The sequence below is a fragment of the Triticum aestivum genome, chromosome 4D (assembly GCF_018294505.1).
Source record: "Triticum aestivum cultivar Chinese Spring chromosome 4D, IWGSC CS RefSeq v2.1, whole genome shotgun sequence".
Taxonomy (NCBI): Eukaryota; Viridiplantae; Streptophyta; class Magnoliopsida; order Poales; family Poaceae; genus Triticum; species Triticum aestivum.
In genome coordinates this window covers 469,579,554-469,602,943 of record NC_057805.1, presented here as the reverse complement: position 1 = coordinate 469,602,943, position 23,390 = coordinate 469,579,554, and the positions used below count along the sequence as shown (strand labels likewise).

The following is a 23,390-nucleotide window of genomic DNA, read 5'->3' as shown; positions in this document are numbered from 1 at the left end:
AGTGTTATATCCATGGCTCACGCTCATGTATTGCGTGAAAGTTGAAAAAAGTTTGAGATTACTAAAGTATGAAACAATTGCTTGGCTTGTCATCGGGGTTGTGCATGATGAGAGCATTCTTGTGTGACGAAAATGGAGCATGACCAAACTATATGATTTTGTAGGGATGAACTTTCTTTGGCCATGTTATTTTGAGAAGACACAATTGCTTAGTTAGTATGCTTGAATTATCATTAATTTTATGTCAACATTACACTTTTATCTTGAATCTTTCGGATCTGAATATTCATGCCACAATTAAGAGGGTTACATTGAAAATTATGCTAAGTAGCATTCCACATCAAAAATTCTGTTTTTATCATTTACCTACTCGAGGACGAGCAGGAATTAAGCTTGGGGATGCTTGATACGTCTCCAACGTATCTATAATTTTTTATTGTTCCATGCTATATTATATTCTGTTTTGGATGATTAATGGGCTTTATTATACACTTTTATATTTTTTTTGGGACCAACCTATTAACCGGAGGCCCAGCCCAAATTGCTGTTTTTTGCCTATTTCAGTGTTTCGAAGGAAAAGGATATTAAACGGAGTCCAAACGGAATGAAACCTTCGGGAACGTGATTTTCAGAACAAACGTGATCCAGAGGACTTGGAGTCTACGTAAAGCAATCAATGAGGAGAGCACGAGGTAGGGGGCGTGCCCACCTCCCCCAGGCGCGCCCTCCACCCTCGTGGGGCCCATGTTGCTCCACCGACGTACTTCTTCCTCCTATATATACCCATACACCCTGGAAACATCATATACGGAGAAAAAACCCTAATTCCACCGCCGCAACCTTCTGTACCCGTGAGATCCCATCTTGGGGCCTTTTCCGGCGTCCTGCCGGAGGGGGCATTGATCACGGAGGGCTTCTACATCAACACCATAGCCTCTCCGATGATGTGTGAGTAGTTTACCTCAGACCTTCGGGTCCATAGTTATTATCTAGATGGCTTCTTCTCTCTCTTTGGATCTCAATACAAAGTTCTCCTCGATTCTCTTGGAGATCTATTTGATGTAATTCTTCTTTTGCGGTGTGTTTGTCGAGACCGATGAATTGTGGGTTTATGATCAAGTTTATCTATGAACGATATTTGAATCTCCTCTGAATTCTTTTATGTATGATTGGTTATCTTTGCAAGTCTCTTCGAATTATCAGTTTGGTTTGGCCTACTAGATTGATCTTTCTTGCAATGGGAGAAGTACTTAGCTTTGGGTTCAATCTTGCGGTGTCCTTTCCCAGTGACAGCGGGGGCAGCAAGGCACGTATTGTATTGTTGCCATCGAGGATAAAAAAGATGGGGTTTATATCATATTGCATGAGTTTATCCCTCTACATCATGTCATCTTGCTTAAAGCATTACTCTGTTCTTTTGAACTTAATACTCTAGATGCATGCTGGATAGCGGTCGATGTGTGGGGTAATAGTAGTAGATGCAGAATCGTTTCGGTCTACTTGTCACGGACGTGATGCCTATATACATGATCATACCTAGATATTCTCATAACTATGCCCAATTCTATCAATTGCTCGACAGTAATTTGTTCACCCACCGTAATACTTATGCTCTTGAGAGAAGCCACTAGTGAAACCTATGGCCCCCGGGTCTATTCTCCATCATATTAATCTTCCAACACTTAGCTATTTTTATTGCCGTTTATTTTTACTTTGCATCTTTATTTCTCTTTATCATAAAAATACGAAAAATATTATCTTATCATATCTATCAGATCTCACTCTCGTAAGTGACCGTGAAGGGATTGACAACCCCTTTATCGCGTTGGTTGCGAGATTCTTATTTGTTTGTGTAGGTGCGTGGGACTCGAGCGTGGCCTCCTACTGGATTGATACCTTGGTTCTCAAAACCTGAGGGAAATACTTACGCTACTTTACTGCATCACCCTTTCCTCTTCAAGGGAAAACCAACGCAGTGCTCAAGAGGTAGCATGGCTTGCTCTGTTGGTGTTTGGGCAAGTTGCCCCGGCAAGGTCCTTGCCGGGGCCGCAGAGGCCGCCCCGGCAAGGGCCTTGCCGGGGGTCTCCACTTCGCCCCGTTGCTGTCTTGTGTTTCTGGCCTTGGCGTTGCCTCTGACCATCTTGTTCCTCTGGCTTCTCTCCGGCTTCCCTCCCCTGCTCTGCTTAGTGTGGTCGTGGGCGCGCCTCCGATTGTCCGTGCACAAGTAAAGGGGTCAAAAGGAGTGCCCGTACTTTTGTACACCGACAGCTTGCGATCCCGATATCGCAACATGATATGCCAGATTTCGTAGCTTGGAATTTCACAAAAAATGGGATTTTTTCGGTTTGGTCTGCTTATTTTGTGGAATGGGACCACCAATATGGGAACAAGTTACGACATACCAATGGGATGGAACGTACCACGGTCAATCCTACTTGGGCGAGGATTTGGAAACTTGCTTGTCCAACAAAGGTTAAAATATTTATTTGGCGTACACTTCATGGCTCTCTTCCGTGTCATGTTAACTTAGCTAATAGACATGTGAAAGTCTCGCCTAAGTGTCCTGCCTGCTCATCTGGGCCAGAAGACACAAAACATCTGTTGTTTCTATGTGACAGAGCAAAAGAAGTCTGGAGAAGACTAGGGATGGACGATAGTATCGACAGAGCTTGTAAAATAGACTATTCGGGTGAGGCAATCTGGGAATATTTACTTTCATTACCAGATCAGGAACTATGTATTATGGGCACTCGTAATGTGCGTGACATGATTGCCATATCAACCTGATACTTGTGGTGGGAAAGGTGCAAATTGGTACACGATGAGACTACTCAGAATGCACAACAGATATCCATGGGGATACGCGCTCTAACTGCCAATTTTGTTAATGCCTCCTCGCTGAAGGCTTCCATGAAAAGAGGAGGATGGTCTAGCCCCCCGACGGGATTTGTTAAACTTAACGTTGATGCTTCTTTTGACCACGACCTTCTCAGGGGTACGATCGGGGCGGTCGTAAGAGATGACAAAGGTAGGTTCATCGGTGGGGGAAATGGTAAGATTGACTGGTGTGCAGATGTGTTGATGGCTGAAGCTTTGGCATTAAAATTTGGTCTATCGCTTGCGCAAAGGATGGGTTGTAATCGCATAATTATTAACTCGGATAATATGGAGGTGATCGAGACCATGAACAAAGGAGGACGATCGTCGGGGGCAGCAGCAGCAATTTTTTATGACTGTTTTCACTTAGCTTGCGATTTTCCTATTTCTAGATTCCAGCATTGTAATAGAGAAGCAAATAAAGTTGCTCGTGAACTTGCCAAGTTGGCTAGATTTTCCTTCATTTCTGATTGGCTCGAGGAACCACATAATGCAATTGTACCAATCCTCATAAACGATGTAATGAATATTTCTAATGAATAAAGCTCGAACTTTCTTTAAAAAAAGGTATCTTGCTCACTTCTCAAGCCCAATATCATTCCTCCAACTCGGACTACCATGCTATAATTAAGAACACCCCTAAACAATGACATCATACCGAGTGGGCCCTCCGTCTATCAGGGAGCTCAAATCCTCACTAGAGTGAGGCACGTCTCGATCAATACATCTCGAATCTAAAGAGAGAATGTTGTTGTTATGATGTCCCCACTCTGGAGTATGATTGGCCATATCATCCAACGAGTGGTCTGAAGCGCTCAGTGCATCCATACTGAACTATTGACTGTTATGCCGGCTTGGCCCAATCAAGACTTCTATCCCTCAGAAATTGTCTCATGTTTTATCAGTGTGCGCGGGATAGGAAATTGGACTTCGTATTCTTCGTGGGTCAATGTCGTCTTGTGTTGTAATCGGGGCACGAATATTCGAAGTAGAAGTGCTAACATTCCCTCTTAATTAAGAAAGCGCTTGCCCCCAAGCCGGTGCATAATTAAGGAAAACGAGTCTTCGGGTCGATGGGGTCCTCCCAAGTATTGTCCAGTGCCATTGACTAGAAGCAGCGAATCAAGCCGTGTTCCAGAACTTGATCTCCCTTTATTACTATAGCAACAACTCACCAAAACTTGCATTGGAGCTGAGGGATTCTCAGTCTCAGATGGTAAACAACAGGATATTTGAGACAATGGGCGGGGGAACAACACGTCGAAGCTTAGACACATAAAAATACAATGTACGCTTGACAAGTTGAAGGTAGCTCCCGATGTTCTTGTGGAACAACACTAACACATGCTAGAATCTTGTAAGGCCTAAAGTATCAGAAGGAAGGGTTTTGGTTAGCTCGCTATGCCACCAAGCTTTGAGAGCATGTGGCTTTAACTTTAAGAAAACCATACCGCCGACATGGAAGGAGCGATCAGAAAGCCTTGCCACCTTGCGTTTTCATGTGTTGGTTAGCTCTGTTGAGGTGCAATTTCAAGTTTTCAGTCATGGCACGACGCTCACACGACCAACTCTGGACGTCGGGACTAGGCAGCTCCTCTGTATAACTTCAGTGACCCACAACCTTTGTTCATATCCATAAAGCAGTTTGAGAATGTATAAAATCTAACAAACAAAGGATAGGTAGTTCTCAATGCTCTGCCAAGGAAGTCATTTAGACCATTTATGCGGGCAAGAATGCAAAAAACAATGCAAGTAAATATCAAGCAAGGCATTGATTCACTCCTTCTATTTTGACCTTCTGTTTGAGGGTTCTTTCCTTGGTCGGTTCTTTTGTTTGAGATGAATGATTTGGGTTGTTCTGGGCCTGGAGGAAACTAGCCTGCACTTAGGTACACTAGATCGGAAGGAGATGTAGTACCTTCAGATCTGAGACATCTTTCACTTAAACAAAGAGGAAGCCACTGCTTTTGAGCTCTTGCTCTATCCAATGCAGACCAAATGCACCAGCGCAAAGCTCGACTAAAAGGTTAGTCGAGGAGTGAGTTATATGCTGACTTGTGGGCAAATCTCTCGTTAACCCACTCTATCCAAAACCCGTAGGTTCGCATGAAGTTCCATCAATAGTTTAGGTCGAGATGAGGAATAGGGCTGGATCTGCTAAAGTGAATGATCACCGGTGTCTTTCCGACCATCCAAAGTCGTAAATAAAAGGCTCATGTTGTGTTTCCCTCAACATCCACCTAGAGGAGGGGACTCACTCTAGAAACCACTGTTGTCTACTTAAGTACATACAACAAATTCAATGCATTGCTTCGTATCCTAGATAAGGACTCTGCTAAAGTTAAATAACACAACTTTTTAGGCCCATTCACTCTACTTAACACTTCGCACCTTGGTCATTTGGATCGTCCCCCGGGAGCGCCAAGGTGATCAATCACAGCAACAGTGTTGAATATGATGATGTTCCTATGGAAATAACATGACAGGGGGAGGGGAGGGGGCAAAGGAGATACTGTATGTGGTATTATCGGTTTGTAGCGGGAATATTATGAGCCGATATAACTGGGGGAAACAACGTTTTTAAGAGCAGGCGTCCCCGGTAAGGAGAATTGGAGACCAGACCAGGCATCCCCAGTAATGTAAGGCTAAAGCTTCAAGAGCGCCGTGTCACTAGACCAACATAAATAGAACTTATCCGAGACTTAATTCAAAAGAGCAACTATGTGGATAAGTATACTTGATTTGAAAAGATGTCTCTATACCGACTTCCTTCACATCTATCCCTTTTTGGAACCAAGGTGAAATTAGAAGCAAGACCCAGCGAGCCCACACCTAGAGACATAGTAAGACCTCGTACCCATGCCTATATTAATACCAGTGCTTACACCCAAAAAGGTTGTTAAAGGTATGGTTAAAAAACTAAAATTTAATTCAACAACAAGAACTTGTCTGACTCTCTGTCATAGTGCACATCCTCTCATGGGTTCAATAACCCAAGGTCACTCCTTAGGGAAAAGGTACATGCACCTTCTTCTATCCAAACCTAATCTCAAAGGGCATCAGGCCACCCCGGTGTATTATACCGTCAGACAAGTCATTTGACTGGAATTAGGTCACCTTCATGAACTCGCTGCTTCGCCAGAAGCGACTAGTCACCTCCTTTCCTCCACTGAAAGATGCTTAGACTGAAGTGACGAAGGAAGGGAGCTGGGGAAGGTCGGCGATGGCAGGGAGGGGGGAGCTATCCTAGAAGCTTTGCCCCTTTGCTTTACATAAATTGGAATGAACTTACTACATGCCCTTATTTATTCTCCCACAACGCTAGCAAATTTAATACTTCCATTTGCTCTTCTTAACTTAAGAACGAAGGCCACCATCCTTCTTATTCAGGAACCCTTTATTTGAGGAGATCGTATTCCTGAAAGGGGAGAGTGGCCGAGCGGTCAAAAGTGACATACTATAAAGCTGTTGGGGCGTGTTTGGTAGCCTCGATGGTTGTAGGTAGACTGCATATAGAAGAAATCTTTTGTTTCACATGGTGTTTGCTTGCTCGGATTGCATCTAATTCCTGCATCACACGCTGTTTAAAGCACCATCGGGCCTTGACTGAGAAGGAATGGCCGATTCATCCGTTTCCACTCATACAGACTTGCACGGATCATGGGGGAGAAAGATTCTCTACTTTTTCATGAGGATGCATCCTCCTCTCACAACGCATGTGAGAAGTGGACAAAAACAAACAATGCATGCTACTAACCCCATCAACCACCATGGACAAGACCAAACTACATGGATACATTGTTTTTTTCTCAACTAGGCCCCAATTAACCTAGCTCGTTTGACTTATGCAGCCTGTCCCAATTGCTACAGTCTACCTAACAAGTCCTTGGAGGTTTCGAGAGCAACTAGTTGACGAGCGCTCCTTTGGGAGCCTCACAACGATCAAAGCCATTTGGCGCGCTCTCAGCCGCCCACCATGTGTCGCGCTCCCTTCGATTTTTTTTTATTTTTTCGCACGTGTTTTCGACTTTATAAACGTATTTCTAGGGTTTTTCGACGTTTCGGTTTACCACCGGTCTTCCTTAACTTTTGGAAAAAAAATTTCGAAAAAAAAAATTTTGCGTGAAAAAATGCATTTTTTTTCATTCGCGAGAGTCACGGTTTTGCTTCTGCGAGAGGCACGGTTTTACTTTCGCGAGAGTCACGGCCGTGCCTCTCGGAAACGAAAAACAACAACGCGTGTTCTGTTTCTTTTCCTTCTGCGAGAGGCACGGCCGTGCCTCTCGAAAACGAAAAAGACGCGTTTTCTGTTTTTTTTTTTCCTTCCGCGAGAGGCACGGTTTTGCATCCGCGAGAGGCACGATTGTGCTTTGGCAAGAGGCACGTCTGTGGCGACCCCGTGGCAACCGGGGCCCTCCCAGACTCCGTCGTGCCTCCGTCCCCACCGGCCTCCTCTGTCCTGCACTCGCCGGCCGAGGCCTCGGCTGGACTGGGGTTGGGTGTGGACCGGTCACCTCCCCTCCCCACCCTTGTCGCACGGCTGCGCCTGGACCTGGTGGTGTCCGGGGATCTCTCCGTCGCCGATGTGCCTCCGACTCCACCTGCATCCTCTGCGACCCTGCCCGAGCTCGCCTCTTCACCGACTCAGAGCCTGACCTTCGGCCCGGCGACCGGCGGGGCGACGGCGATGGTGACCACTCCGGTGCCCCCCCCCCCCTCACCGCGGCTTATTCCAGGCGAGGCAGGTCGACTCCAGTGACGTCCTCTCGTCGCAGCGCCAGGATCGAGGCGGTTTTTTATCTATATTTTGGGATGAAAACATATATTATTATATTATTGAAATTATACGGGACTGAGCATGTCATATCCCATCAATGGGCCTGGCAGGAACTCGTAGGCTTTTAAGACTAGGGTCAGTTTTTTATAGTTTCCTCTCGCGCTTGACAGGACACCGGCCCAGGGCTCCGCCACTCGGTCCAACCCCGAGACCCCGTCTCTTCCTCCTCCTTTCTCCTTTGTCCTTGGTCCATTTCCTTCTCCACTCTCCAGCAAGCCCTTTCAAAAAAAGAATCTCCAACAAGCTTCGTTCGTCTCGGCGACGCGGCGGAGAAATCCAGTTAAATCTACTACGACTTCGGTTCCGGAGGTAAACCCAGGTCTTCCTTCTCCATCCTCCAACTCCAAGGGGGAAAAGAGCAGAGCAGCCTCCTTTCCTTTGGCCCTCACATTACTAGTTTCCGTCTCTATTCCTTTGTTCTCGCGATCGATTTTCTCCCGGATGTCCACACGAACTATTCTTCGCCAATGACGCCGATTCCTACAGCAGCGCCTTCCGCATCCTTGAATAGCTTCGAGGTTCCACTACTCTGTTTGGCCTCAATGCGCCGGGAATGCTGAGTTATGATCTCAGCATTTATTCGGATTTGTTTTTGTTTTCCATCACAACTTGTAGTCAAATCCATTTACCACTCCTAAATATTTGCATCCTGTAGACGGACAGAAGCCACATTCTACTTACTTCTCCTATGGCGATTTTCCCCCCTTGTTCCGCTAGGGTTTGTTTTTATGTTAAAAATCTTATTTTTGGGTCTCATATTCTAGTTGCTGACGCCACACCTGTTGACTGAAAATCGTGTTGTTCTAATTTTACATATACGCCACATAGCTACAGCAGTATTGGAAGCATTTCTATTACTCTAAATCGCTGTTAATATATACTACACGAAAAATAGAAGAGATTTCATCCCAAAACAGCTTTACAGGTAACACAACTGACACCTTTTCCTCAAATACACAACTCATAAATTTAAACCAGTTAATACTCATGTTTAGTAAGCAAAAAATTATGACGAGAAAGCAAAATAGTCCATTGCTTAATTTCAGGCTTTCATACTACTGGTGAAAATTTACTATTGGTTGCTTAAGATTCTCTAATTTTTGGATTTAAAAAATATATGTAATACAAGGATTGATCACTATTTCCTTTTTTTTTCTCTGTGCTAACTTGCAGCTTCAAGCCATCCAGGCCAAAATGGGTTCAGCTGGGGATGAGTTCACCCCACTGTCTCAGTTAGAATATGGAATGGACAAATGTAAAGTGCGGGTGCGCGTCTCACGGCTGTGGGAGTCCTTCAATCCAAAAGATGACACTTTGTTCGGCCTTGACTGCCTTCTGATCGACGATCAGGTGATGCATTCCCTACCTTAAGTTGAACGCCAAACGGATGAATCACATTGCTTGCTGGCCACTAACCTTAAATTACCATCCTTTGAGTCTTCAATGCACTGATTCTTCTAGTTGTTTTCCACTTGTAGGGTAAAACTATGCAGGCGCGTGTAGAACCTGGCGATATAGAGCGGTTTGAAGATCTGCTAGTTGAAGGGAAGGTCTATGCCTTGTCGGATTTTCATGTTGATTCGCAGAGGGACTACTATATGTCCTGTAGCAATGAGTGGACTATGTACATTAGAAGGCAGACGGTGGTCACTGAGATAGAAGGAGATATTGATTCGATACCCCTCCACAGCTTTGAGTTTGTTAAATTTAAGGATCTCCGTTATAGGTGCGACGACAACAGCTTATTGACTGGTGGTTCTGTTGGAACTGAATATTTGATCAGCGTCAGACCTGCCACATGTATATCTCATTCCTTTTCTGACATATGCAGATGTTCTGGGTCACATAGTATATGTTGGGGAGCTAGAGGAAGTCTCAAAAAAATCACGCATTATAGAAATTTGCAATGCAAGAATTCGGGATTTGAGGTAATGGAATACACATCCTTCTTTCTAATGATTGACGTCCCTTGATAGCTCCTCACTGCTGGAGTTACCATTTACAGAGGAAGGGCACTGAGTGTGACACTGTTTGGAGATGTTGCTTCTGGTTTTACTGAGGATATGCTCGAGAAAGGCCAAGACGCCTCAGTTGTTGCTGCCTTTGCAGGGATGTCTGTTACTTCCTCATCATCAGGTTAATCCTTGATCCACCGGTTCATTTGTCTGTTTCTACCATGCGATAATGTTGAAATACAGTCCTTTCTTTCTTGTAAAACTTTAGTCTGCCTTATCATTTGACGCAATAGTGTGTACTGTAATATTTTGGTGCCATTTGTTTGTGATCTTTGGTTGTTGTAGTTTGCTCTACAACATCTTCAATGTACTATCTGGATTTGGAAATACCAGAGGTGCAAGAATTCCGTGCGAAGTGAGTGGACTTCATAAAGTTTGTACCTTCGTTGATGATTGATCTGAGCTGTGCTAGTAGTACATGGCTAACTGGTTCATGTGCACGCAGTTTGCTCATTCAGCAGGCAAACCCTGTTCCGTTAAAAACTCCAACTCAGAAGTTGGCTGAGAGTTGGCGAACAATCGAACAGCTAAAAAGCCTCGATCGAGAAGAGTATGATGAGGTAAATCAAGTTGGCTGCTCTTCTCGTTTATGTGTGCAAAGCCTATCCGTTTTACTCACGTATCTGTGTCCACTTGCAGGATACCATGTTTTTGTGCAGAGTCTCCCTGATAGATGTAGATTGCACCAATGGTTGGTGCTATCTTGGATGCGACACCTGCCAAAAGTCGATGTCCAGGGCTCCAAGGAAATACAGGTGTGCCCGATGTGGCCCGATGATGCCAGTTCAGTGGTAGGGACCTGCAACGCTATGGTGCCATTGCCGTATCGGTTCTCAGTGCATACTTGTTGCTCATTCATCACTGATTACCACACTGCTGTTCTGGCCTTGTGGGCATGCTAGGTACAAGCTGAAGGCGAAGGTGCAGGATGCTACCGGCGCAATGAACCTGATGATCTTCTGTGAGGTGGCAGAGGAGCTGGTCGGTGTCTCCGCGGAGGAGCTCGTGAATAAGATCGAGGACGATGATGAGTGGTACAGCCTGCCAGACGAAATCGAGGATCTTATTGGCTCAACGCACACCTTCCAGGTTTTCGACAAGCACATGGACGGGAGCTTCTCGGTGAGGTCGATCATGGACGATGCTAGCGTCCCAGCCCCTGCTGCAGCCGCTAGTCAATGCAAGGAGGAGAAGGCTGACCCTGAGGGGAGCAAGAAGCCTAACAAGCGCCTGCGAGGGGACGACGACTCGATCAACCTAGATCTAGGGCTATAGTGTATCTAGGGTAATGCATCTGAAAGGATCAGCCAATGGAGCTTTCTGTTCTCCTTCTACCTGGGAACAACTGCATCTACTGCTGTGAGTCACTGGATCTAGTGTTAGTGCTGGGTAACAGACCAGAACCCGTTTAATCCTTTTGAACATTGTTTCCCTTGTTATCATGGTTGATGGAAAATGGGCTTAGCCCATTTTGGTGACCAGATGCTGTTCGTTGTAGAATCAATCGTGCATGAGGCAAGTTTTCAGATTTTCACCCAAATCAAGTTTTCACTGGACACATCGCCAATAGAGTAAATTTGAAATGAAGTGAACTATAATGAAGCTTACATAGGTGGACAGGGCAAAGCCAGTGAAGTTTTGACCACACCTAGCTACTTGAGGTCATGTTCTGAACTGCTGCTATTGAACATGAGAATAGAACATAATTTCCATTTTATACTTCTCAGGTTTGGACAAAGTTCGGACTACACTGAAGTTTCAAGGTATTCATAAGCAGTGACGTGCATCTTTTTGGTGTAGAGTTTATCTTGAATCGACCACCGTAGATTAGAGGGGACTAGGTGAAGGAGGTTAAGACGTGTGGGTAAAATAAATCGCACATATGCATTTGTACATTCCATTAGAGCACTAGGGAGGTAAAGATCTACACATCTACGACTATCGAAACAGAAAATGTACAACACTAATGTCGTGTGAAACAGGAAGATGAAGCTATTGGTCAAAGAAAATTCAAACGATCCATTGTGTGTGACGATTTGACAAATATTGTTCAAAGTAACTCCAAACATGAACATGAAATTGAACATTTACAGTTAATGAAACTATGAACCGATCACGTGGACGAAACCATAGCATCGATTTGTATTTTTTTTCATGTAGAGCTTATCCCAAGCCGAAGCGTTGTTGTGTGGAATAGAAATAAATTTTTTTTGCGGGTGGAATAGAAAGAATTATGCGAAAGAGATTCCGGAGTTAAGCAAAACAGGAACATGTGCAAACCCCACTGACCCCATGTCCCAGGCTTGCACCATATTGCATCGTGAGAGCCACTGTCCGGCTCGCTACAAATAGTCGATTCGACGTTTTTAGCGGGTCTAACTGAGCGGTGCTTTAATATCGTGCGAGCCAAAAAATATATGCCGACAAGGCAACCAAACAAAAAATTTCAGAACCTGGCTAAACCTAATGCAACCTACTAAACGTGGTGTATGTGGTGTGGTTTTGCGAGGACGAGCCAAGGCCGGGATGGCCTCCCGTGGAAGGCCCTTAGGGGTGAAGACCCTATCTCGTCGCTCACATGTTGTTGCTAATGCGACATGACCTCATCAGAGCACGCCTTCCAATATTAAAAAGTAGTAGTCAACACTCGAATAACTAGTCAAAGCTGTCTGAGACATGTCAACTATAACCAATCAAGGGAGTGATTTACATGGTTGTCTAGATTCAGTGGTAAGACATGCTCCGGTTTCTGGATTAAATAACACAAAAATATAGTAATGCATGCGCAAAATAGGGATCGGTAAATGTAGAAGTTCTATCAACTTTTATATTTGGTTCATAAAATTGAATCTTTTTGACAGAAATCCTAATTAATACAGTCAAATGAGAGCCAAAAGTTCACGAAAATGTATAGTTATAATATTATGACGCCACCAAGGATCTTAATCTCGTTCTTCGTGCATATGAATCTGAAAAAGAAGTCCAAGTGGATATTAGAACTTATGTGTTTTTCCTTTGAAATTGAGATCAAATGTTTGTTTTCTTTTCCCCATTCCTTTGAACCGAGGACATGAATAATACAACCATAGAAAAATTGCTTATTCCTACCCTTTTCTTCACGTTTTCTTCGAACCAAAGGAGCCCTAGTAAAAATTTTATAGGCTACTTGTCCGGCGGTATATATTTTGGGGGGTGAAAATATATGCTATTGTGAGAACAAAATAGACGGGGACTGGGAAAGTCACCTTCTCAGCCCGAGCCCAAATGCGCTCGAGTGAACAGTAAAATAAATAAAAATCAAAGAAATCTGATTTTTTTTTTGTGAAAAACATTGACAAATGTTCTAAAAGCTTGCATCATGAAATCATATTTATGGAAGTCGTGGCAAAAAAAAGAAATCAATGCTCCAAAATGCTTTCGAAAGTAACATTTTGAGAGTATCAATTTTGTTTTTTTGGCCACGCCTTCCAGGAATGTGATTCCATAATGAAATTTTCACTCTCTATTCATCAATGTTTGTCACAAAAATATTTCAGATTTTTTAATTGTTTTTTAATTTTACTGTTCACCCGAGCTCGTTTGGGCCGAGAAACTCCACTTCCCGGGAACTTTTTTTGTTTTTGAGGATCACTTCCCAGGGACTGAGCAGTCTTATCCCATCAATGGGCCTGACAGAAACTCGTAGGCTTTTAAGACCAGGGGCATTTTCTATAGTTTCCTCTCGGGCTTGACAGGACACCGGCCCAGGCTTCCGCCACTCCGTCCAACCCCCGTCTCTTCCTCCTCCTTTCTCCTTCTCCAGCAAGCTTCGTTCTTCTCGGCGACGGAGAGGAGAAAACCAGTTACATCTACGACCTCGGTTCCGGAGGTAAACCCAGGTCTTCCTTCTCCATCCTCCAACTCCAAGGGGAAAAGAGCAGAGCAGCCTCCTTTTTCTTTACCACTCGCATTACTAGTTTCCGTCTCGATTCTTGTGTTGTCGCAATCGATTTTCTCCGGGATGTTCACACGAACGATTCTTCCCCGACGACCCTGAATAATCTGTCTTGGCCTCAGTTAATGAATAGCTGCGAGGTTCTACTGCGCTGTTGAGTTTGCGATCTGACTTGGCCTCAGTTCATGAATAATCTCGGCATTTATTCGGATTTGCTTTTGTTTTCCATCACAACTCGTAGTCAAGTCGATTTGTACTCCCAAGTGTTTGCGTCCTGTGGACGGGTAGAAGATATGTAAATCGTACCAGCTGTTCGGCCTCGTCCTCGCCTGCTACTACAGGCCGACCCCCAAGAAGGAGAAGAGCTCTCGCGAAAATCGCGAGTTGCAGAGATGAGAACCATGAAAAGCAAGATCCCGAATAAGAAAACAGCCAGATTTCGATTCGGATGCAAACTTAGCACAATGCCCGGTAAGCCAAACACTCGATTCCCCCGGTCCGCTAGGGTTTTATTTGTTAAAATCCTTTTTTGGGGGGCATCATATTCTGGTTGCTGACGTCACACCTGTTAATGGAAAATCGTGTTATTATAATTTTCCATGTATACCACAAAGTAGCAGCATTATTGAAACTCACACCTAGTATTCTGACCAACACGAAAAATGCAAGAAATTTCATCCCAAAATAGCTTTATAGGCAACACACCTTTTGGAACGGAGGGAGTACAACAGTACAATATTAATCACTATTTCCTTTTTTTCTCTATGCTATTTTGCAGCTTCAAGCCATCCAGGCCAAAATGGGTTCAGCTGAGGATGAGTTCACCCCACTGTCTCAGTTAAAGTATGGAATGGACAAGTGTAAAGTGCGGGTGCGCATCTCGCGGCTGTGGGAGTCCTTCAATCCAAAAAATGACACTTTGTTCGGCCTTGACTGCCTTCTGATCGACGATCAGGTGATGCATTCCCTACCTAAAGTGAACACTAAACAGATGAATCACATTGCTTGCTGGCTACTAATGTTTAATTACCATCCTTTTTCTCAATGCACTGATTCTTCTAGTTGTATTCCACTCGTAGGGTAAAACTATGCAGGCGCGTGTAGAACCCGGCGATATAGAGCGGTTTGAACATAGGCTAGTTGAACATAGTCTTGTCAGATTTTCATGTTGATGTGCAGAGGTGTCATGTAGCAATGAGTGGACTATGTACATTAGAAGGCAGACCGTGGTCACTGAGATAGAAGGAGATATTGATTCGATTCCCCTCTACAGCTTTGAGTTTGTTAATTTTAAGGATCTCCGTTCTAGGTGTGGCGACAACAGCTTATTGACAGGTAGATTCTTTTAGCACAGAAAGTTTGATCAGAGTTAGACCTACCACTTGTATATCTTATTCTTTCCCTTGCATGTGTGGATATACATTACGCAGATGTTCTGGGACACGTAGTAGGTGTCGGGGAGCTACAGGAGGTCACAAAAAGATCCCGCGTTATAGAAATTTGCAATGCAAGCATTCGGGACTTGAGGTAACGGAATACACTTTTTTCTTTTGGATGATTGATGCCCCCTGATAGCTCCTCACTGCTGGAGTTATCACTTACAGAGGAAAGGTACTGGGTGTCACACTGTATGGTGATATTGCTTCTGGTTTTGCTGAGGATATGGCCGAGAAAGGCAAAGACGCCTCAGTTGTTGCTGTCTTTGCAGGGATATCTGTTGATTCCTCGTCATCGGGTTAATCCTTGATCCACTCTATCATTTACTGTTGTTTTATATTCCTTTCTTTTCTTGTAAAACTTCAGTCTGTCTATCATTCAATGCAACCATAGTGTATACTGAAACCTTTTAGCGCAATTTGTGATCTCTTTGTGTTATATACAGTTTGCTCTACAACGTCTTCAGAGTACTATCTGGATTTGGAAATACCAGCGGTGCAAGAATTCCATGCGAAGTGAGTGGACTTCATAAGTTTATACCTACATTAATGATTGATCCGAGCTGTACTAGTACATGGCTAACTGGTTCATGTGCATGCAGTTTGCGCATTCAGCAAGCAAACCCTGTTCCGAAGAAAACACCAGCTCAGAAGTTAGCCGAGAGTTGGCGAACAATCAAACAGCTAAAGAGCCTTGATCCGGAAGAGTATGACGAGGTGAATTAAGTTTGTTGCTCTTCTCGTTTGCGTGTGCAAAGCCAATCCGTTGTTCTCACATATCTCTGTGTTTACTTGCAGGATACCACGTTTTTGTGCAGAGTCTCCCTGATAGACATAGATTGCAGCAATGGCTGGTGCTACCTTGGATGCGACACCTGCCAGAAGTCCATGTACGGGGCCCCAAGGAAATACAAGTGCGCCCGATGTGGTCCGATCAAGAGGCCAGTTCAGTGGTAGGGACCTGCAACGCTATGTGGTTCTCGATTTATACTCGTTGTCATTCATAAGTCACTGACTACCACACCGCTGTTCTGGCCCTTCTGGGCACGCTAGGTACAAGCTGAAGGCGAAGGTGGAAGATGCCACCGGCACAATGGACCTGATTATCTTCTGCGAGGTGGCGGAGGAGCTGGTCGGTGTCTCTGCAGAGGAGCTCGTCGATAACATCGAGGAAGACGACGAGTGGTACGCCCTGCCAGAGGAAATTGAGGATCTTATTGGCTCGACACACACCTTCCAGGTTTTCGACAAGTACGTGAACGGGAGCTTCGCGGTGAGGTCGATCATGGACGATGCTAGCGTCCCACCCCCTGCTGGAGCCGCTAGTGATTGCAAGGAGGAGAAGGCTGACCCTGAGGGGAGCCAGAAGCCTAGCAAGCGCCTGCGAGGGGACGACGACTCGATCAACTAGGGAATGGGGGAGCATTCTGGGACTAATAATAGTGTATCTAGGGTAGTGCCTAGGATCAGGCAATGTATCTTTCTGTTCTCCTTAATCTACCTGGGAACTCCTGCATCTACCGCTGTGGCTCCATCTAGTGATGGTGATGGGTTACAGTCTAACAGATCAGAACCCGTTTAATCCTTTTGAACATTGTTTCCCTCTATATCATGGTTGATGGAAAATGGGCTTTAGACCATTTTGGTAACATACCCTAGCCTCTACCTGAATGCTGTTCGTTGTAGATTCAATGGCGCATAAGGCAAGTTTTCAGATTTTCACCCAAACCAAGTTCTCACTGGATACATCATCAATAGAGTAAATTTGAAATGAAGGGGCTGTTCGGCAATCCACTGCTCCCTGAAATTCAAGGATGTGCAGAGCACCTGTTCCCCCGCTCCGTACTTTTTACCTTCAGCTCCGCCAACTCCGGGAGCGAGATCGTGGAGTCGGAGGGATGCCGAACATGCCTGAAGTAAAAACTATAATGAAGCTTACATAGGCTGATAGGCGGACAGGGCAAATCCAGTGAAGTTTAACCACACTTGTTGCTTCAGGTCATGTTCTTGGTTGCTATTGAACATGAGTAGAAAATAATTTCCATTTTATACTTCTCAGGTTTAGACAAAGTTCGGGCCACAATGAAGTTTAAATGTATTCATAAGCAGTGCAATTCAATACGGTTTCAGTTCATAATTTCACATACGACCAAAATGACGTGTTACGTGAATGATAACGAAATAAAAGAAGAGCTCAGCTTTGTTCTCATGACTACACAACCATGGCATTCAGCATAAACCAATCACACATAGCAGATTGTAATTATGCACGTGAAGTCAGCCATAAGACTATACATGCGACCTCAGTCTGATGTCTGCAGTCAAAATCAGGGCAAGGAACGGGATACAACAGAGCAGCCATGCCACGACAGACGATGAATGAACCGATAGATGTATCAGCGAAGCGAGGCCTTGCCGGAGAGGTGGAGCAGCGCACACTTGTGGTGCGCAGCGCGGAGCTTCTTGTACTTCTGCACGAAGGTTGGCAGGTCGACATCCTTCTCCAGGAACTTTTGGTGCAGCTCCTCTGACTCCTCGTCCAGCTTCGCCATTGTACCTGAGCAGAGAGATGAAGATAAGGTGTGCAAGCATGTCAGCGACAGCCTTGCGTGACGAACAGTTTTACATTGCTAAACTTCAAGCACTGGTTTAGACTGGAAGGAAACCAAGCACGACGTCGCACGAATTGGAACTGCAGCCGTTCAGAACACTTACTTTGCAGCTTGTTGAGCAGCGCAGCAGGAGAATAGGACTTCATAATCTCGTCCTTTTGCCTTTCCAACTCGGCCAACCTGTCCTCAGCGGCAGCTAGTTCTGTGGTTCTGATTATAGTACACTGCACAAAATCACAAACACAACCAGAGTTTCAGAAGGAAATTATCGACTGCAGACAACAATATCAAAAACTTGCACAAAACACTTGAGTAAGATTGTTTTTTGTTTCTATAATGGTTTTAACTAATTCGTGTTTTATCTCTCATAACTGAATTAGCTATTTATATTAAATGGACTAAGTAATGGAAAACAAGACTAGTGGTTACAAACTTGAGAGGTAAATAGTACTGAACCTGATTCCTGAGCTCTGAAATCCGCTGCTCCTTTTCTAAATTTTCTCCTGTATAAATTCACCATAAACCATAACTTCCCACTTAGAGACAATCAAAAGCCCATTTAGAGACACCAATAACTGATCTACAGAAATTGAATAACTCACTCGCAAGCTGCAGGGTCTCCTTTCTAAGCTCATCGCGTAACTAAATATAAGCAGACACAAGTGAGAAAACCGGCAAGAGCACTCTTAGGATGTTCAATGTGGTATATCTATTGGCAAGATCAAGCCTCCAGATAACTTGTATATATTTTAAATCAACAACAGCAACAAATATTACAAAAAAATGTAAGATAATCACCAAAATGGCATCTGAACTACTTAAGAACATGTGTCAGCAATAACCTTCTGTTGCATTTGATAAGGCTCATCCCATTTAATTGATTTATAATGTTAAGTAACAAAGATCATACTAATTACTGCAGTAAAAACTGGAAGCAAAGGAATCTGGTACAAAGGAAGTGAAAACCGACTTGCTGAATTATATGTCTATTTATGCTACAACAGAAACACTAACCAAAAAAACCAGGGGAACCATTCTTAGCAGTTAGCAACCCCACTTTTATATTAGAACCAACAGCATTAAAATACATGTAGCTATCACGTATAACAACCAATTCAACCATACCGCAATGAAGTCAGCAATTACAATGGTATAGGCAGCAGCAAGACTTACATTGTTCTGTGTTTTAACTTGGTCAAGTGAATTGAAAAAAGCATTATATGACTCTTTGTCCTTTAACAGCCTCTGCAGCTCATCAACACTGCATCAATAGTAAAGGTAAGAACAGCAGAGCATAACATAGTTCTGTATTCCAAAAAGTATGTATAACCATCACCATATAATGGTATGTATAACGAAATACTGTGCAAATACACACACAGTAAACATTTGGAAATTTGAAACATATCAAATCTATGCATAATTGCTGCTTCCAAATTCTCTAGCATACATATAGTTGGCATGCCTTCCATGCATCTGTTTTCTACTCATCAGTAATTCATCTATAATTGCCCTCTAGAATCAACCTACATAATCGTTCTATTGGCCACATAGACAATTAAAGAAGTTCTTGTTCTTGCAATGTTCCATCTTATCTCTGCAGTGTCGATGTAAAATAGAGCCATGCCCGGTTATAATTTGTACAAAAGAGTGCTGAAGTGAAAAAGAGTCATGCTCAACTAAAACATTCAGGGATTAGGCGCATGAGTGATAATTTTCCACATTTCCTCATTTACTAAGATAGGATAAATAGCATATGTAGAATGATGTTGTCTGCTCAATACGAAACTTACTTACTTACGAAGCCTTTTATCCCAAACAAGTTGGGGTAGGCTAGATATGGAACCCTTTCACGAGGACTTCCCAGGAGGTCACCCATCCTAGTACTACTCTCGCCCAAATGGGTTTCATACCCAAAAGACTGGCTAGTTTTTACGTTGGCTCGCCAAGCCTATCACAACCCTTAGATATGAAACCCTTTCACGAGGACTTCCTAGGAGGTCACCCATCCTAGTACTACTCTCGCTCAAATGGGTTTCATACCTATGGGACTGGCTAGTTTTTACGTTGGCTCGCCAAGCCTATCACAACCCTCCTCCTTTACCCGGGCTTGGGACCGGCTATGCCTAGAAGACATAGGCGGAGTTTGTCTGCTCAATACAAAACAACAAATCAAATTTGGGTTTGTCCAGCAAGTACCATAATAATATCTTGTAGCAAGTTCTTATAGAAGGTGCAAATAACAATGAGCAAATACCTGAAAATGCAAATCTTTAAGGGGGAGATGCAAATTTGATGGTCTAAGCAGCACAACAACTGAATATATTAGCCACTTTACATAGTTTTCTTTTCATATTATATCCAACATTGCCAGAAAGTGAAAGGAGTCTTCAAGGTGTTAGTATAAAATATCTTTCGTACAACTTGGATGTGGCAATCTTCTGACACAAAGCTTCTTCAGTATTATTACTTGAAGCAGAATTGAGGATTATGAAATTGTACCCACTACCCATAGTAAGATCAAAGAAATGAGTGGTTTCCTTTTCTTATTCCTAGCTGGAACATGGAAAATGCCAGCCTTGATCCAGCATTAAAATGTGATACGCTATAAAAAGATTACAATTTAAAAGATAAGCATTTCTTCAAATAGTATAAGCTTACCAGGTTTAGAAACTCTCAGTTTGAAGATGAACATTCAAATATACGTCGCATCATGGTAAAACTAAGATGTTGGTTGCAATTTATAGTCCACAATACAGATACAGTTTTACAAAAAGACGCAAGAAATGCTGAAAGGAAAGAAGGCCAATAGTGTACCTCTTATCCCTCAAACGAGCAATTATCCCTGCAGCTTCAGCTGGAGACGGTTGGCCACGTGATGAAGGCTGAGGATGATCTGAAGCTCTTTGGTGTGGACTAGCACCGGAAGAGCTGGGTGTGGATGGATGTGAAGATGAACCACCTACCGAGGGAGGGTACCAAGATTGCGTAGATATGTTCTGGAAATTTGGTTCAGGTTGCTGCTGCTGCTGCTGTTGCTGCTGAGAGCTGCTGATAGCATTTATTAATAAGCAAACCTAAGGAAGTAAGCAAGACAAGTAAAAGGTACAAAGCAATCCTAAGACAAAATATACAGTGCCATTCACATACACTATTCTAATAATTCAGTGTAACTGAAGATCCAAGCATAGGTAATGCAAAATAGTAGTTCGGCTAGGCTGACAGCAAAATAATGTTTTGGAGCAAAAGTGAGCAGATTCATGAACCATGTTGATTGCACGATTTTCTTTGAAATGATGGACTAGGTACAACACTAAGCCTGCCTGGTAGGTGGACTGAACCTCCGACAAATAACGTAGCATGAACTGACAACTTATTTCATTTGCATTATTTCCCAGCATTAGGTTTTGATCAACAGGGAAGCTCAATCTATACACGAAAACGTCGGGTCACAAGAATGAGAAACGAATGGAACTTATTGGCTATATTCCCCAATATATCTGGTTTACGAAGAGAGACAACTCAATTCATACAACATTCAGAAAAATTGCTTCGGAAGATTGAAAAGTAAACGTCTGGACAAAGAGATAAGAATGGGCAATACCACCTAGATTAGTTTTCAATTGCAAATGGCATTAACCTACCCGAAAAGAGGAATTCTCCAGCTCATCGCGCAAAAGCAGTCTGCATCAAAAGAAAGAGAAGGCCGTGTGAACTTGAAATGTTTGAACCGTCAGCTATGAATAATGAGAGTTAATATCTAAAAGTAAACTCTGATGGGAAATAACGTCTCAACGGTAATACATACTGGTGACATGACAGGACGCTAACATTTTCTGAGAACACGGAAGATTGGTGTGTGCCATTACCATTAAGAAGAAAAAATGACAAGACACTAAAGCTGCATCGCAAAGAAACCATCTGACCAAATCAGCATACAGTTGTATGCTATAGGCAGATTGAATTGCAGGCAGTGGTTTCTATTCCCAAACTCCCTACAGATGCCATGGGAAGAGAGCTAGAGAAGTCATGCGTTTGCTGGCATATTGCTATTGCAAAATACAGTCTAGGCGCATTCAGGCACCCAGCAGCTCTCCAAAGTCGAAACTACTAAGTTGTAATAACGCCCTAAAGTTCCTAAACTTGTAATTTGTCAGGGCCTGCCGAGTCGGTAGGTAGGCAAAAATCCTTGGAGCAGAAAATTCCAACAGGGGATTCTAAGGGTTTACACAGGCGGCCAACGCCCCCGGAAACCAATCGACCGGACGCGACTTTTTACCATCTAATCTGGCAACTCCGAGGGGGATTTTGTTTCTCCTCACGCGGCGACGGGACGCAGCCGGCCCGGATCAGAGGGGGCGCAGAAGCGATCCCGGTGGATCAAAGGAGGGGGGAGGGGTTGGTTACCTCGCCGGCCGGCGTCCGCGTCCGCGTCGGCGCGCTGCTCTTGCTTCGCGTGGGGGGGAGAGGGGGATGCGCAGACTGATTGCTGGGTCCGCCGGGTGAATTCTGGGAGGAAGGGGGGAGGGGAGAGAGAGAGACGGGCAAGGTTGGTTCGACCGAGTGAAAAGAAACCGTGTCCGACCTCCGAATCTGTCATGATGGTGGACGGGGCCAAAATCTGGGCCGACATAGCCGAAACCGACGCGCTTCGGGCCTCCTGCGTGCGCGGTTGTAGCAGTGCGTTTTTTTCCTGTTTCTTCGCTATTTGGGCTGGTTTTTCTGCGTGTGTTTTTTTGCCCTGTTTTCACTTTCTTGGGGTCGGGTTTTCATGGGGTTTTTCTTTTATTTGTTTCTTTTTTTATGTTTTTCTTTTGTTCTTGTATTTCTTCACTGGTTTTCTTCTGTTTTCTTTTTCTTCTTTGCTATACCTTGTGTTTTCTTGTTTTAACGGGCTTTCTTTGGTTGTTCTTTTCTTCTTCTTCTTTATATATATGTTGTTTTCCTTTGTTTCTTTCTAGGCTTCTTGGTTTTCTTCGCCTTTCCTTTTGTTTATTTGTCGGTTTTCACTACGTTTTTCTTTCCTTTCTTATTTTCTTATTTTTCTTTCTTTTCATTGTTTCTTTCTTGTTGTTCATCGGGTTTCTTCATTTTTCTTTCTCATTTTTACTGTTTTCCAAATATATTAAGTATTTTCTTCTTCTTAAATACAAGTTTTCAAAACTTCTCAAATACATGGTCACCATTTTTTAAATACACGACGTCATTTTTGTAATGGGAATAAATATTTTTACACACACAATGTACATTTTTTATATACATGTTTAGCTTTTATAACACAGATTTAAAAAAAGTTTTTGATGTCTGATTTTATTAAATATAATTTTTTTTATACACTTGGAACATTTTTTTATACATGTTTCACATTTTTTAAATACATGATCAACATTTTGTCAAAGACATTTTGTATTTTTTGTGTACATTTTTGGTATACAAGAACAAACTTTTTTTACACAGATTTAACATTATTCAACTGCTTGATTAACCTTTTTAAATACATGATCAACATTTTTTTCAAACACATTGTATATTTTTTGTAAAAATATATTGTATACATGAGAAACAAATCATATACATATTTAAAAATTTTCAAATACTTGATATATTTTTTTGAAAATGCTTGCTACATCTCCTAAATACATGATTAACCTTTTCTCATATACATCTTAAACCTTTTTC

General features: G+C 43.3%; 3 protein-coding genes across 7 annotated transcripts in view; 2 read left to right on the top strand and 1 right to left on the bottom strand.

Annotated features, from left to right (window-relative positions):
- LOC123097088 (uncharacterized) overlaps positions 1–11,288 on the top strand; it is a 57,539-nt gene extending 46,251 nt beyond the window's left edge. The window contains exons 5-14 of the mRNA XM_044518854.1: positions 7,256–7,567; positions 7,805–8,023; positions 8,888–9,064; positions 9,193–9,466; positions 9,546–9,642; positions 9,720–9,850; positions 10,015–10,084; positions 10,175–10,289; positions 10,369–10,520; positions 10,632–11,288. Of these exons, the coding sequence (XP_044374789.1) occupies positions 7,256–7,567; positions 7,805–8,023; positions 8,888–9,064; positions 9,193–9,466; positions 9,546–9,642; positions 9,720–9,850; positions 10,015–10,084; positions 10,175–10,289; positions 10,369–10,520; positions 10,632–11,004 (1,920 nt within the window). The 3' untranslated portion in view covers positions 11,005–11,288. The remainder of the gene's footprint in view (positions 1–7,255; positions 7,568–7,804; positions 8,024–8,887; positions 9,065–9,192; positions 9,467–9,545; positions 9,643–9,719; positions 9,851–10,014; positions 10,085–10,174; positions 10,290–10,368; positions 10,521–10,631) is intronic.
- A 2,163-nt stretch (positions 11,289–13,451) lies between these two features.
- LOC123100367 (replication protein A 70 kDa DNA-binding subunit E) lies at positions 13,452–16,750 on the top strand. Of its 4 annotated transcripts, none has more exons than XM_044522302.1 (9): positions 13,452–14,134; positions 14,442–14,618; positions 14,743–14,998; positions 15,094–15,190; positions 15,268–15,398; positions 15,546–15,615; positions 15,702–15,816; positions 15,898–16,052; positions 16,153–16,750. In XM_044522302.1, the coding sequence occupies exons 3-9, from the start codon at positions 14,869–14,871 to the stop codon at positions 16,508–16,510; spliced, it is 1,056 nt and encodes a 351-aa protein (XP_044378237.1). In that variant the 5' UTR covers positions 13,452–14,134; positions 14,442–14,618; positions 14,743–14,868; the 3' UTR covers positions 16,511–16,750. The 4 variants fall into 4 exon arrangements, with proteins under 4 accessions (XP_044378237.1, XP_044378239.1, XP_044378236.1 ...); XM_044522303.1 differs by having other exon boundaries at positions 13,458–13,597; positions 13,905–14,134; positions 14,442–14,998; XM_044522304.1 differs by having other exon boundaries at positions 13,452–13,597; positions 14,442–14,998.
- Positions 16,751–17,270: 520 nt separating this feature from the next.
- LOC123098708 (vacuolar protein-sorting-associated protein 37 homolog 1) lies at positions 17,271–22,279 on the bottom strand. Of its 2 annotated transcripts, none has more exons than XM_044520771.1 (8): positions 22,119–22,279; positions 21,356–21,395; positions 20,529–20,759; positions 18,885–18,972; positions 18,314–18,353; positions 18,168–18,214; positions 17,815–17,935; positions 17,271–17,656 (listed from the first exon to the last, which is right to left on the bottom strand). In XM_044520771.1, the coding sequence occupies exons 2-8, from the start codon at positions 21,379–21,381 to the stop codon at positions 17,496–17,498; spliced, it is 714 nt and encodes a 237-aa protein (XP_044376706.1). In that variant the 5' UTR covers positions 21,382–21,395; positions 22,119–22,279; the 3' UTR covers positions 17,271–17,495. The 2 variants fall into 2 exon arrangements, with proteins under 2 accessions (XP_044376706.1, XP_044376705.1); XM_044520770.1 differs by having other exon boundaries at positions 20,529–20,762; positions 22,119–22,271.
- Between the last annotated feature and the right edge of the window lie 1,111 nt (positions 22,280–23,390).

What these genes read in the sequence shown, in the direction of transcription:
- LOC123100367 (XM_044522304.1), top strand. Translation starts at nt 14,869, where the DNA reads ATGTACATTAGAAGGCAGACCGTGGTCACTGAGATAGAAGGAGATATT. An exon ending in ATCCGGAAGAGTATGACGAG is followed by an intron (nt 15,817 to 15,897) that starts GTGAATTAAGTT and finishes GTTTACTTGCAG; the next exon opens with GATACCACGTTTTTGTGCAG. An exon ending in ATCAAGAGGCCAGTTCAGTG is followed by an intron (nt 16,053 to 16,152) that starts GTAGGGACCTGC and finishes TGGGCACGCTAG; the next exon opens with GTACAAGCTGAAGGCGAAGG.
- LOC123098708 (XM_044520770.1), bottom strand. Translation starts at nt 21,381, where the DNA reads ATGAGCTGGAGAATTCCTCTTTTCGG. An exon ending in GCTCGTTTGAGGGATAAGAG is followed by an intron (nt 18,973 to 20,528) that starts GTACACTATTGG and finishes CTATTGATGCAG; the next exon opens with TGTTGATGAGCTGCAGAGGC. An exon ending in AAGTTAAAACACAGAACAAT is followed by an intron (nt 18,354 to 18,884) that starts GTAAGTCTTGCT and finishes GCTTATATTTAG; the next exon opens with TTACGCGATGAGCTTAGAAA.